The sequence below is a fragment of the Oxyura jamaicensis genome, chromosome 12, assembly GCF_011077185.1.
Source record: "Oxyura jamaicensis isolate SHBP4307 breed ruddy duck chromosome 12, BPBGC_Ojam_1.0, whole genome shotgun sequence".
NCBI classification, from domain to species: domain Eukaryota; kingdom Metazoa; phylum Chordata; class Aves; order Anseriformes; family Anatidae; genus Oxyura; species Oxyura jamaicensis.
The window spans coordinates 18,844,172-18,858,146 of NC_048904.1; the positions used below are offsets into that span (position 1 = coordinate 18,844,172).

The following is a 13,975-nucleotide window of genomic DNA, read 5'->3' on the forward strand; positions in this document are numbered from 1 at the left end:
AAGGTTAGCAATAAGAAAATAAATAAATAAACTGGAAAAAAATAATAAAATTTCTTTTGGGTGGATAGTTAGGGCTTAGTGATTTTTTTTTTTATTACACCTGATAGTTAGGATGAAATGCTGATTATATCACCCATGGAGTATTTTGCAGAATATTGTATATATATAAAGAGTTTTCTTTGTTCTCAGGAATTCATTGTTCATCTGTTGATTTACATTTTTTTTTTTTTTTTTTATGGCAGAAATTTACTGGGGGGGACATTGTTTTGTTTTGGTTGCTTTATTGCTTCTTTTCATTCTCTATCAACTATGCATGTTTGTATTTGGTTGTCACTTTTATTTATTTCAGTTAAGCATGCTAATGACTCAGGCTCACCTAATGCTGCGGTTACTAAGGGTGAGTTGAATGCGTCTGTTACTTAGCCTTTAAGCTGAGAATCCACCAGCTGAAATTAAATGTGAGGTGCTGCTCAGGGGGGAAAAAAAAAAATATGAATAAATCACAAAAGACTTTTTATTGCAATGGGCTGGATTTAAGTGGTCCATGGAGTACAATTTGCTCATCTTGTACTTTTTGACAGAAATGTGAAGGGTTTTTAACAAAGGTAGTTTTCTTACTCAAGAAAGAAACATTCACATCTCGTAATGTAATGTAAGGGAGGAGACTGGCATCCTGGGTTTCTTGTGTTATCAGTTCAGAGCAGGATTTGGATTCTCTGAATCTTCCTCTGATGGTAAGGAAGACGCTGGCATTAGGCTGCTGTGGTCTGAACCATGAATTCATGTCTAACAGGTCACCCTAGGGCTGCTTTACTCCAGGGCGAGCTTAAGGTTTGGATTTGCAGAGCTTTAGCTTCTCCGTGTTAATTGCACACATCTGTAGCTATATGCAGGGTGAGTGTGAGATGGTTTGCCTCTGTATGTGATGTTTGATATTCACCACAGGTAAGCGCTCCAACAAAGCAGTTCTCATCCTGGGGATTCACGTCTTCCCTTGTTCTGTGTCCACTTCTTTGTGCAGCCATATCCTGAAAATGCTGAAGTTTATGCAGGCAATGTGGATAAGTCAGAAGGCAGCTAGTGGTTATTCCCGCAGTTCTCCACCCCTTTAACTTTGTTTTAAAATACTTAAGAATGAGAGTCTGATTTTTCATATTTAAGTTTTGATGATGATTTATTTTGGCTAAATTGCTCCTGAGAGTGTCTGTTTTTCAAGATACCAAATTTGAAACTCTCAAAAGACCTTGTTCTGCTGGACGAGCTCTGGAGTTTTTGAAAAGTTGGTCCTTCCCGAGTGTTTTGGGATGGATATCTCAAAGCACTGATAAATCCTCGAGACTTTGCCCACAGAGGCTGCTGCCATTTGTGAGCAGTACAGTCAGGGCTTGTCTGGAGAGACTGACGCTCCAAAAAATAATTTTCCTCAGAGAAATGCCTGAACTCTTGTGTCTGGGCGGGGGACTGCCTGCCTGCCTTTGGCAGCAGGAGGCGAGGGGCAGATGGAAAGCAGGTGAGCATGTCCAGGGGCACCAAAGTGTTCTGCTGCAGCTCGGAGCACTTGTGACATTGGTTTGTAGAGACAAAAAGCAAGGGGGTGAAAAAAAAGACAAAAGATTTTCCAGAAAGATACATGTAACTTTTCACCAAATCATCCGGAACTATTTTTGTAGAAGTAGTACCATTTGGGGACATTTATTACCATGTTAATTGTTATTATAGTGATAACAGGATAGCCATTTAACTCTATGCATATTTTGTCGTGAAACCGTTGTTTGGCTGGCTGGAACAAATGGTCCGTTGAAATCAAATGCAGGTCAATCTTGTTTTATTATTTTAACAGTCTTCAATACAAATTGTGTCTTTGTTACTGTAGATTTAATAATTGTAGCAAGATGGACAATTCTATGGGATATTCAATTCAGGAAAGATGGGTTTCCATCTGAGATTTAATAGATGATGGGGTCAATGCAGAGCAAAGAGGCTAAGAAAGATGGTGCACACCAGATCAGTGATTGAAATGACCAATGTATCAAAAATTGGCCAAGATGTATGACAGAAAGGGGCCAATGTTTGGAAATCAGGACATGAAACCATAGGCAATGAAGCTTCCTTAGTACCTCTGCCTGCTGTTATTACTGTAGCTATTTTCTGACTGTAAGAAGGAGAAATGAGAGAGCCCTGGATTGGTCTTAAATCATATAAATCAAAAAGAAAATTTACAAATTGATGTCAGAAGCCTTCTGACAGGAGTAAATTTGTAGCAGTAATGAAGGATAAGCAAAGGCTCTAAGAGTTCATATCTAACTTTTGTTTTATTTCATTTTTATTTTATTTTAGCAAATTTTATCAAGGAAAGAAAACCCAAACTGCTGATCCCTCCTGAATCTGCTGGCAGTAGCTCATCAGTCACTGTTATCAAGGGAGGTGTCCTGCTACTCGAGTGTATTGCTGAAGGGCTGTGAGTAATGCACAATAATGCACAGACTTATTCACCTTTTGAAACATAATTGAGGAATGAAAAAGCTAAGTTAAAAATTATTCTCCTACAAATGTATGTACATACCCGTTCAATTTTAAATTGAACCTTTATGCAAAGTTTTTTCTAGAGCATGCATGCTCCTTGTAAAGCAGCACAGAGTTTTGACAGCTCTAGTCGTGGCTCTGTCTGTCCTAAGCATGGCGGAATATCTCAGTAAGGATATGCTCACTGTAATAATACAGGGAAGGGTTCAAGCAGATGGAATATGCTGGGAAATGAGATCAGGATAATTTTATTCCTTATTGTAAGTAACAGGACAAAATACGATAAGAAAGCAAAAGGCTAAATACATGATTTAAGTGCAGTCCCCACAGTGTGAAGCTGTGAATACCTCTCTGGACCTTGTTCCTGCTGCAGTAGCTCAGAGCAGAAACACGCCCCACTATGCCCTCAGTCCAGTTTTCCAATTTTACTATCTGCTTGTAGATGCAATAGTCTGCCCTTGAAGAGTTGCCACCAGAGAAATGGATAAAGCGAAAATCTCTGCAACCACTAAAGCCACAATGAAAGCACAGTTGCTTCTGGTTTATTTGTGATAGAGCTTTTTGTTAAATGGAGTCTTAAATTATTGTGCTCTCATGCTGTATTGTGGAGCTGCAGGTCTGTGGATGCAGACTGTGGTTAGCAGAGAGATAACTCATATTAAAGGCTGTGCAATTATCCCCTCTATAAAATTCCCAAATCAGGATATTTATCTGCCTGAACAAACATGTTTAGGACATTTTGTTTTTCCATGTGGACTTGAAAAGGCATCGCTCATTTGGGCTGGCAAGATTATGCCTCTGCAGTTGGTTGCCATCTTTTGAAAGAAGGTGAATTACTTGTCTCTATTGGATCTGCTCCAAGTATCTGCAGTGAGTTTTAGTTCCCTGTTGCAGCACTTCCTTGTCTAATTCACTGCCCATCAAGCTAATTCACAGGCCCATGAACCTCCAGAAATCCATGGTTATGAGTTTACAATGTTGTCAAGGTACTGAATAGACAAATCACCATGGAAATGTACAAATACAAATTTTCATGTGCAAGAACTCATACCATATACAAGAAAATAAATAATAATAATAATAAAGACTGTTTATAGTCAAAACAAAATATATTAGTTTCATTCAATTTTTTCCAGGATTTCTTTTTTTTTTTTTTTTATTTTTAAAAAAAAAATCTTTTTTTTTTTTTTTTTTTTTTTAAGTAGTCACTTTTGAAAGAAGACAACGTACTTCTTTGCTTCTTTGAGAGCTTCTCTTCTCAGGAAGAACTTTGTTTCTCAGGTTCTTTCATTAAATTAGTATTTTCCCATGGAAACCCTTTGAAGCCACAGCATTTAGACAAAAATAAAATATTTGTTAAATTTCCCACTTTCAGCAGAAAAATGATCAGCTTTGCCTATATCTCTGCCAATCCATCCAACCAAATGTCCACAAATCACGGAAGCGGATAGACTGAGCCAGATTTCAAGTAACTAATATCAGGGGCAGCCAACTGCAAAATAAGGAAATAAGTACATTTCCAGTCTGTTGTTTCTAAAGACTTATATTCTGACTAACACCAGTGTCAGGGGGTCATTGCCTCAGTACAACACCGAGGCAACACGGTGCCTGACTTTGGTAGAAGAGCAGGAAAAGGACCCTTGCAGGAAATAGGACATTAGTACTGTTATGCTCACTGCTCTTGGAAAACCATAATTTCTTGGTACCTAGGGCTTTGAATGGCTTGTGCCTGGGCATTCTGCCACAATGACAGATGGACACAAGAGTAAGCAGATATGACACAGTGTATGGTGTCGGGGTCGTGAATCTCAGCTGGGGCTGTGCATGCAGCAGTCTGTCCTGAATTTCTGTGCCACTGCCACTTGCTTTCTAAAAATGTAAGGAGCATTTTCAGCCATCTCCAATGGTTGGATGTCTTCCTAACCCAGCAGGGCACTGAGTGAAGTCACTGTAATGAAGTCTTTACCTCCTTGTCTGTCCTCAAGTGCCCTTCTGGGGTCGGACAAAATAAACTCCATTCCCTCTGACACAGTTCATTCCAGTGTGTTTACAAGGAATGCAGCCTTGTGCCATAGCCTGGGCTTGGCAGTGAAGGACTTTTTCATAGGGGTCCTTCAAATCAAGGCACAGTATAGACTAACAATAGTCTATAGCCTGCAATTGTTTTTTTTTTTTATTTATTTTATTTTATTTTTTATTTTTTATTTTTTTTAAAAGAACTCAAAAGATTCTGATAACTTCTCCTTGCAACCCATATGCCTGAACTCCAAATGCTCTGTTAACATGACATCTATAACATAAATAACAGCATCCTGTTGTGCAACTCAAAATCTTTTTTTCTTTCTTCTTTGCTACTAGCCCAACTCCTCATATGAGCTGGGTCAAAGTTACTGGAAACTTGCCCAAGGACAAACCAGTAACAGAAAATTTTGGGAAGATCCTGAAGATAGAACAAGTGTCTGCAGCCGATGAAGGAACTTACCAGTGCACGGCGAGCAACCCCGTGGGCAGAGCGAAACACGAATTCCATGTTCATGTGGAAGGTGCGGAGTACATTTTACTAAACTTTTTATTTTGGACACTGAGAGGTAGTCAGTGGGAAATAAGAACTTCTGCTAATAGCACTTGATATAAACCATAAACTCAACCAACTGTATCTCTTTATGCTAGTAGGAGCAGCCTTGTAGTTTTGGGAAGCTGGCAGAAAAGAATATCGTTTTTCTTGTTTTGTTTTATTTTTGAATAGAATTATTATTATTATTATTTTATTTTTTCCTGAACCATGAAGGCTTTACAAAGCACTGAGCAGAAGAAGTACAAATGTGTGAGTGAATTATAGATCCAATACATTAAGATGTGAGTTAGTCAAGCAGAGATATTGACAAAATGTCTTGTATTAATCTCAAAGTCAGACCAGAAAATGTAATTATTCTACTTGCTCTTAAATAATATGAAAATGGCCATACTAGGCCAGATCAGAGGTCTGTTAATCTCTGTTTTCTTTCTTTGATTTTCACCAAAATTAAATTCCTATGGTACTACTCCTCTCTTGCCCTCCTCTGTGTGTTCTGCTATCAGCTTTGTATTGGAACAACCTGAGCTAAGAGTTCTTTTTTTATTTGTTGTCAGCAGAAGTAAGGAGATTAATGAAGCCAGCCAAGGTACCTTCCTAACAGGTGTCTTGCAAATAGTGCAGGTAGAGGCACTCGGTGCCTGTTCTCCCTCCTTCTTCCATCTGCTGTTCCCTTGCTCCCCAGACATTTCATACAGGTGTGGATGCTGCTCTCCTGCACTTCCTTTTGTAGAAGCAAAGGAAAGCTTGAGTGAGATTTAACAGGGACAAGTGAGTCCTGCAGACATATCACTGCCACCATGACTCTTTCAGTAATGCCCCCTTCAATAGCTGCAAACTAAGAATATTGAAGTGCAGCTGAAAAATGGGCTGAAAACATTTTCTCTTTGCTGATGAAAAAAATTCTCCAGCCTCTGCTCTGCAAAGGGAAAAAAAAAAAAAAAAAAAAAAAAGGCAATATAAAACTGCCAGGGTCTGTCAACCATTTCATTTTAATCTGTACTTCTTCTCACTCTTTGGTCACAAGAAGTCATGGTGGGAGGATTTATTTACTCGTTAGCTGTGGAAGAGCCTTTTCTCCCCCTTTGTGAAGAATTCTCCCCTTTCACTTGGCACAGCCTGGTGTGCCAGAGTCTTCTTTCCCTTCCTGGAAGTGAGGCTGAGGGGGATACCAGGGCATGGCAAGTTTTCAGCTGCAACGGAGGGGAAGTGCTGACTTCTAGAAATCATTCCAGATGGTTTGGAGCATCTCTGCTCTAGCTGAATATTTTAACAATCTGGCTATGATTTTCTCGCCTGTAAAAATTGGATCCTTCAAAGAAATTGCAGGAGCTGCAAATACAAAAATACCAGGGAAATAACATTAATTAAGCAGTTCAGATTATTGACCCCTCTTCTCCTCCGGTCTCTAGAGGGAGGAAGGCTTCCAGGCAAATTGTAATTCCTACTCATTAACAAACAATTATTTTAAAAAAGAAAGAAGTAAAGAAAAGCACTCTAACAATTGCAATATAAAGAATGTTTATGCAATTCCTATTAAATAATTTTTTCATTTGTGTAACTAATGTTGGTGCTGCCAGTAAGAGGAATTTGTCCTACTGGATCATCACATGCATATTATCTTGGTAAAACTGAGCAAAAATACCATCTTTTTCTATAATTTCAAACCAGAAAATGTCATTAACATTCAACAGAGATGGGTATGTTCATCATTCTTGCGTGCACACTTTAGGGCAGGTATCGAGCTGGTGGAAGTGAGCATTAATTTCAGTTGGTTTCAGGGAAGTTATGCTGTCATATGACATCCTCATGCCTGATAGGCACATCTCAAAAAATGTGTGCAGGGAGAAGAAAATTAAATATGAAAGAAAAAATACCTCAGTTTTTAACCACCAACTATTCTCCATTTAGTGCTGGAGAAGAAATGAGGACTTGGTTGTTCCTGCACTATTTCACTTTTTCTGTTCTTCTTTCTGGTGTTTGAGGATCTCAAACCAGCACCCCAGCCTTCTAAATAACAGCCTGAAATTATGATATTTTCATGCAGCCCACTTACTAATCCTGCAGTACTCTGAAGGCAAAGATTCAGTCCATTATTACCAAGTATATGAAAATATTCAGCCAGCAAATTGCTTGACTGCTTGAACATTTTAATCTCTCTCTGCGAGGAAAGATGTAGCCTGGAACACTGGAAGAGGCACAAAAAGCCTACTATTGTCATTAGAGGGAGAGAATATATATATATATTAAAAGGAAAAATAAGCTCTCAAATTGTCTTGATCTGATTTATTTTTATTTTTATTTTTGTTTATTGTGTATAATCCCCTAAAAGTAATAGAAAATGTATATACAACATCTTGTCACTATCATAGTGCCTGTTCTAATGGTACCTTGATCTTAACTGAGGCTTCTAGGCTGTGTTTAATAGAAATAATTGCAATATAATGATTAATTATAGTAGTGATGGAATACCTAAGAGACCTTGCAGCTACTTTCATTACTGAGTTAGAGAAAAATAAAATAGATAAAACTAGTGTGATGTACATACATGCCCAGTTATTTTAATGAGACTCAAGCTGTAGTTCTCGGTGTTTCATTGGGAAATGTGATAACTGTATCTGAATCTGCAGATGATAACCCCAAAGTGGGATGGATTGTCAGCCCTTGGGAAGATGTGAGAGAATTTGTAATGATCTTGACAAATTTGGAAAATGGTCTAGAATGAAAAGGATGGGCTTCAGTAAGCACAAGTGCAAATTCTCATCAGGCAGCACTAATTGGCTTCATAAACACAGGATGGAAAATGTCTGGTTAGACTGGTCTGGAGGATGTATTGGCTCACAAGCTGAACTCTGCTCAGAAATGCTGTTCTTGCAGAAAGAGAAAAATCATCCTGGAAAAGTTAAAGTGTTGTTTGTTAAAAAAAAAAAAAAAAAAAAAAAAGACTACTGAGAACTGATAAGGCCTCACGAAACATCCAGTTTCACATCGAGAATGGGGTTCACTCAAGACAATACAGAAAAATCCATCACAGATCTCAAAAAAACATTGTCTTTGACAATAAATGGATAGATATGTTCAATTTAGGAAAGAATGAATCTGGGGTACATATAACAGCCTTCAAATGCACAAAAGTTTCTTCACAGCAACACACCTTTCTCTCCTGAGCATAATGCAAGATACTATAGATCTAAACTACAATGAGGTTAATTTGGTTAACATTAAGTCTGTTCTAGTTATGGGGAAAAGGTTAGCACTGTTTAGACAGCACAGGAGGCTGTGGAGGTTTGGATCCATCAGGAATGCTCTAGGTGTAGAGATGGACTAGATGACCATTTTAGATTCCTTTTGTTTTCAGACCTCTCATTATGTTCCCATAATGACATAAATCTCTTGATTGGGCGGCCCGCATCTATAACTCTTACCTAGAAGAACACATTATGCAGTGAAACATGCTACACCATTTTGCTTGTGCAGATTAACTGCAGATTTGTCTGTCCAACCACAGGTTATTGTGGTTGCTAGTCTGTATGTGTATATTTTGTTATTCTTATATTTTATATACTTATAAGTACTATAGCATATCTGCCACAAAGAAGAGAGGTTCTTCAGTCTTTCTGTGAAATTACATTTCATACTTGACGAAATCTCATTGACTGAAGCTTCACAGCTGCATCGCTTCCTTGGGGGCAACCACAGCAATTCCCATGCTGAGAAAGTTAGGCAGCAGTGTAATATATCTGCAGCTCACTTTCAAAAGTTTATGCACAAATTAAAATAGGAAAGGATCTATAGTGTAGTTTGTATCCAGGTTTTGCTTAGTGTCTCACCTCCTCCAAAACATCCTGTCTCAAATACGGTGCTTGTGGCAGATGTAGTTGGGGAAAAAAAAAATCACTAGGATTGTTAGAAACCTTTTCACCTCCATGCCTGTGACCTGTCTTTCTGTGATGTATACATAATATATGAAAGAAAGAGATCTGCAAATCCAAAATGATCTGCTGCATGCAGGTTTTTCCTGGAGTCAAATAAAAGGAAACATAGCAAGTATTTGCTGCACTACAGGAGGGCAACCAGCTCTGCAGTGATGCAGGCAGTAGAAGTAATCTGTTCTGTGAATGAAATGCAAAGATGTTATAATTTTTGATAAGCTTTGGTGTCTTACATTTAGTTCGTTCTTTAGCTGTTGCTAGTCAATGCAGGGTGTTCTCTACTGTGGAAACAGAGGAGCTTCTGTAGAGGCTCTTGTTTATCACACATCAGAGGTATTTTTTAATATATCCGTGTGAGCTATGACATTTTGTTTTAATATATCACACTGATAACATCTGGAGATGTATTACCAAGCAACAGCTCTGTTAATCTTCAAAGCGTATTATGAGCATTAACTAATGAATCCTCATGTATCCCATACATTAGCTCATCTTTTTCAAATAGGGAAGGAGGGGTCCAGTGATCTGCTTAGAGCCAGCATAAGAGGTAGTGACAGGTCTGGAACTAAAATGTGGAAGTTTGTTGCTTCTCAGGCAGAGGTAATGACAAATACATTTTTATTTTATTTATTTATTTATTTATTTTAAGGCCACCCTCTGCAATGTATGCAGGCTCAGTGATCTGCATTTGGTCTGTAGATATCAGGAAGCTGTCATGAGATTAATGATTTATTTTTCCTCTCTGTTCCTTCCCTCCCTTACTGTTGTGGCGTTTTTTTTGTTTGTTTGTTTTTCAAATGAGTTCTGAGTAGCTGATGCTCAGGGGCTGCTCTGTTTTAGCGGGCAGTGCTGGGGAAAGAGGAGGGCACAAGAATGCAGCAGCAAACTGCTGCTCCTCTACCACCACCCTGTGGGGGACTTTTCAGGACTGGTCCTCAATCAGTGGTCAAAAAAAGGCTCATCATATCTAAATATGTTATGGATCAGCATCTGGGCTAAATATAGGCTGGAAAACCAGGATATTGAAAAGCACAATGCATTTCCTCACCACCCACAGATGAGCAGATGGAGGTGCACAGCATCGCCTCTGCATCATCACGCTCTGCCCTCCGGCTGCTCCTGGGCAAGCCAATGCAAGCCATTTGCTCATGTCTGCTGAGCATTCGAGCTGAATGGCTATTCACATCTTGTTTGAGTTGCTGAAATAATCTCACATCATTTCAGAGACCACTGTCTCATGTCTGAGGGTCCTTGTGAAAATGCTGACACCATTAGGTTTACCTCCCTCCCCAGCCTCTCACCTCTCATCTTCTTTGCATTTGTTTTCCACTTCGGTAAACACTGCCCCTTTCCTACACTCTTCCCTCTGACATTTGCATTTTACAAAGCCTGAAGGACAGAAATTGTTGAATACTAATGCTAATTTTACCTTTTGTAGCATTGGTTTGCAAGAGGGACGCTCCAGCTGCACAAAAGGCTGCTAGGAGCTGGTGGCAACTGTTGGCAGCGTTTGCCATCTCCTGGAGAACCACGGTAATAGCAGTCAGACTTGTCTCTGTCACCTGCTACCTGCCATGTCCCCTCTTACAGAGCCTCCTCGGTGGATTAAGGAGCCCGAAGGTGGTGTTTACAGCGTAGGAACAAACCTTGTGCTGCTATGCGAGGCGATTGGCAACCCAGAGCCAACCATTCAGTGGAAACTTAACGGGATGCCCATTGATAGTAAGTACAAGGCCCTACAGCCTTCTTTAGGAGGTGTCCAAGTGGGATGTGTCTGTGTCGTGCCCCTGGAATACACAAACCCTAATGCACCAAATGATGGCTTGTGTTACATCTATTGAAACACATTTTCATATGTATTTAATTAATAAAGCTTTTATTTAAACTTGATCTTGAAAAGAGTTGAAAGTGGTGTAGGTGTGGAGTGGCTGTGAGTACCTAGCCCTGTATTGCTCCCATCTGTTTGGGATATGGGGTGGTACTTGTGCTTTTGAGGGCTCTTGGTCTTAGTGCTTCAGAATTAGCACAAAGGACAACGAGTCTGAGGAGCACAGGCCCTGCTCCCAGGTGTCTTGGTGTTATCACTACTGTTTTGAAACTTCTATATGGTTTGGTTTGGTTTGGTTTGAACTGACAATTGACAAGGTCTGGTTCTTTCCAGGTAGGACCTTCAGAGGGAGAATCTCTGCCAGAGAGATCAGCCTTACCAACCTTCAGCTTCAGGACAGTGCCGTGTACCAGTGCGAGGCCAGCAACAAGCATGGTACCATCCTTGCTAGTGCCAACGTGAATGTCCTCAGTGAGTAGTCTCCCACCTCTTCATGTTTATTAAGAAAGATGTAATTAAAGCGTCTCATTTTGATACCTCTTAATTCTTCAGAAGTGTTATGGGATTATAACCAGCTCTCTATTCTGTTGCATTGGCCCCAGATTTTAAGAAATATGTTGTTCAAACTAGTGCAACAAGCCGTAATTACCATGGCCAATGTTACACTCTTAGCTTAAGTAGTCATGCGTGTTGATGTATTCTTTATTTTAACAATGAAGTTGTTGTTTTAGGCTCAAAACCTTTGGAATTCAAATGTATTAAGACCACTGGGGACTAGATTGCGGTCACAACTGTGTTTTTGAATTATTAAAGTGTGCTGTGTATTGTTGATCTTTAATTTCAGTTGTGATACTGAGCCTCTTCTTTGAAGACAGATTGTCATGGGAATTTATTTAATAAGAGAATAAGAGAGGTCTCTAGAGGAAGCAAAACTGGACTTTTTTTTTTTTTTTTTTTTGTCTTGGAGTTGAGCTTTCATAGTCTGACATGTCCTGCAGTCAACCACTGTTATCTTTGTCGTTGAGGCTTATGAAAACTTAGTTGCTCAGTGCAGGAGCAAAAAGGCAGTGAAATTCCTAAGTGGCCACGCCTTTGACCACTTATGGTGGGAAAAGGGTGTGATGTAGGGACTGTATTTATATTCCCAGTTGTGAAACTGAGTGCTGCTTGTTTTGCATTCTGTTTTGCAGATATTGCCCCCTTAATACTGACCTCAGATGGTGAAAACTATGCCACAGTTGTCGGTTACAGTGCCTTCCTGCACTGTGAAATTTTTGCCTCGCCTGCAGCAGATATTAGATGGTAAGCTACTGAGAACTGGCTTCTTCCAGTGAAACAAGTTCATCCAGGCTTCCCAAACACTAAAAAATGTGCTCATATTGTGGAATTAGAATTAGCAATTTGTAACTAAGCAATGTTTAATATAGGCATCCTCTTTAAAAAATGTACTTTTCCTCAAGAACCTTGCAACGTTGATTTAAAGAGGGGGCGGAAAAAAAGTTAATGAAAGTCCTCAATACCTGTGTGAAGGGGTGTTGGGATATTCATTAAGCAGAACCATGCCTTATGTAGCCAAATCCAGCTACAACTTCATCAGTCTTAGTTTAACTTTCATAATTTGTAAAGTTTGGACACATTTCTGGGGTTGCTAGGCAATGACTTACAGAGCACATTCACCTGGAAATGGTTCCATGCAGTTGGAAATCAGTGGATTGCCATAGCATTTGACAGGTGCAACAAAATTGCACGTGAGAGCTATGGATTAAAGACTCAGCCAGAGTAGTTTAAAGATCTTGGTAGACACTGTCAGTGTATTTTAGGTTTGCAGAAAGCTTATGTCCCTTTGTGATTTGCCTGCATGTAGTGACTTGCTGACCCCAAACTCATGAATCCCCTGCACTATCTGCAAACCATGAAATATGAAAACGTATGGCAAGAGTGTTGGAACTAGATGATCTTTAAGGTCCTTCCCAATGTGAACCATTCCATGATTCCATGAAATAATGGTTCCTACAACCCCAGAAATAAGCCATAACTATTATCCTCTTTAGGACTAAGGATGATAGCATAGAGCCACTCTCAACATTACGCTATGAATTAAACAAAAATGGCACCCTAGAGATCAAAGAAACAAAGAAAGAAGACTCAGGATCATATGCTTGCTGGGCTTCAAACTCGGTTGGAAAAAGAGCAATCACGGCGAATCTGGATATAAGAGGTAATATCTCACTTATGAATGGAAAGACCTTTGATAAGGTTTTATATTTACAATTTCTCATTAAATAGGTACTTAGTAAAAACTCAGTCCAATGTGAGATTGTAAATTCTCTGTACATTAAGACCTAAAACTGCCATAGGTCTCACATATGTGTAACAGTATTGTCTATATTTTTGTGTGTGATTTCTCCATGCTCCTACACAATGTTTACCTTCTTCTTGACACTTGCAGAAGCTACATGAGCCACCAAAAACTTGCAGCGTACTTCACAAATCCTTCAACTTTATTATCTTGAAAGGATTTTCCTTCCTTCTTGCCATCAGCCCTGTTACATTCAGAGCAGGTTCTTGGGTGGCTCTTGGGGCTCAGAGCCCCCCCTCATGTACATGAGATTGGTAGAGTCCTTGCTGAGACAGACAAGTTTTCCCAGTTGCTTTTCCCACAGCCATGGGCTTCCTCCTCTCCTAATGTTGCTTCCAACACGCTGATCAGAAGCTACATCCAAAACTTAGTAAAACACCAAGCACAGTGTAGCAGGATGAGTGAGGGGGCTTTGCAGTGGGCCTTTGCCAGACTGTCAGCTTGACAAGTATTTGTTAATACAGGGGGAGGAAAAAAACAATGAGCAACTTCAATACTCAATTAGCAAAGTCCTCAAAAGCACTCTTAGATGCAGGTTTGCTGTAACTAACTCAAGAAAAAAAAACTTTGTGTTCTATTTTAGGCCAGTCCCTTTGCTTTGTTAGTTTTACAGTTATAATAAACATGAAAATGTACAATAAAATTCTCACAATGCAATATTTCACTGGAAAGAGAAGTGCAGCCAAGTGCTCTCTTCCTACTTATTCATCTGTTTCTGCATTTAGATTAGAGTCAATTAAAAGAACAAACTTGATTGCAAT

At 39.4% G+C, this 13,975-nt stretch overlaps 1 protein-coding gene across 10 annotated transcripts in view; it reads left to right on the top strand.

Annotated features, from left to right (window-relative positions):
- The window catches only part of CHL1 (cell adhesion molecule L1 like), a 124,267-nt gene that overhangs the window by 85,414 nt on the left and 24,878 nt on the right, over nt 1-13,975 (top strand). For 9 of the 10 annotated variants that reach the window (XM_035337446.1, XM_035337450.1, XM_035337454.1 and 6 more), the window contains 7 exons: nt 350-397; nt 2,338-2,458; nt 4,882-5,066; nt 10,618-10,749; nt 11,189-11,326; nt 12,046-12,157; nt 12,907-13,073. In XM_035337446.1, the coding sequence (XP_035193337.1) occupies nt 350-397; nt 2,338-2,458; nt 4,882-5,066; nt 10,618-10,749; nt 11,189-11,326; nt 12,046-12,157; nt 12,907-13,073 (903 nt within the window). The remainder of the gene's footprint in view (nt 1-349; nt 398-2,337; nt 2,459-4,881; nt 5,067-10,617; nt 10,750-11,188; nt 11,327-12,045; nt 12,158-12,906; nt 13,074-13,975) is intronic. The other variant, XM_035337451.1, reaches the window with a different exon arrangement.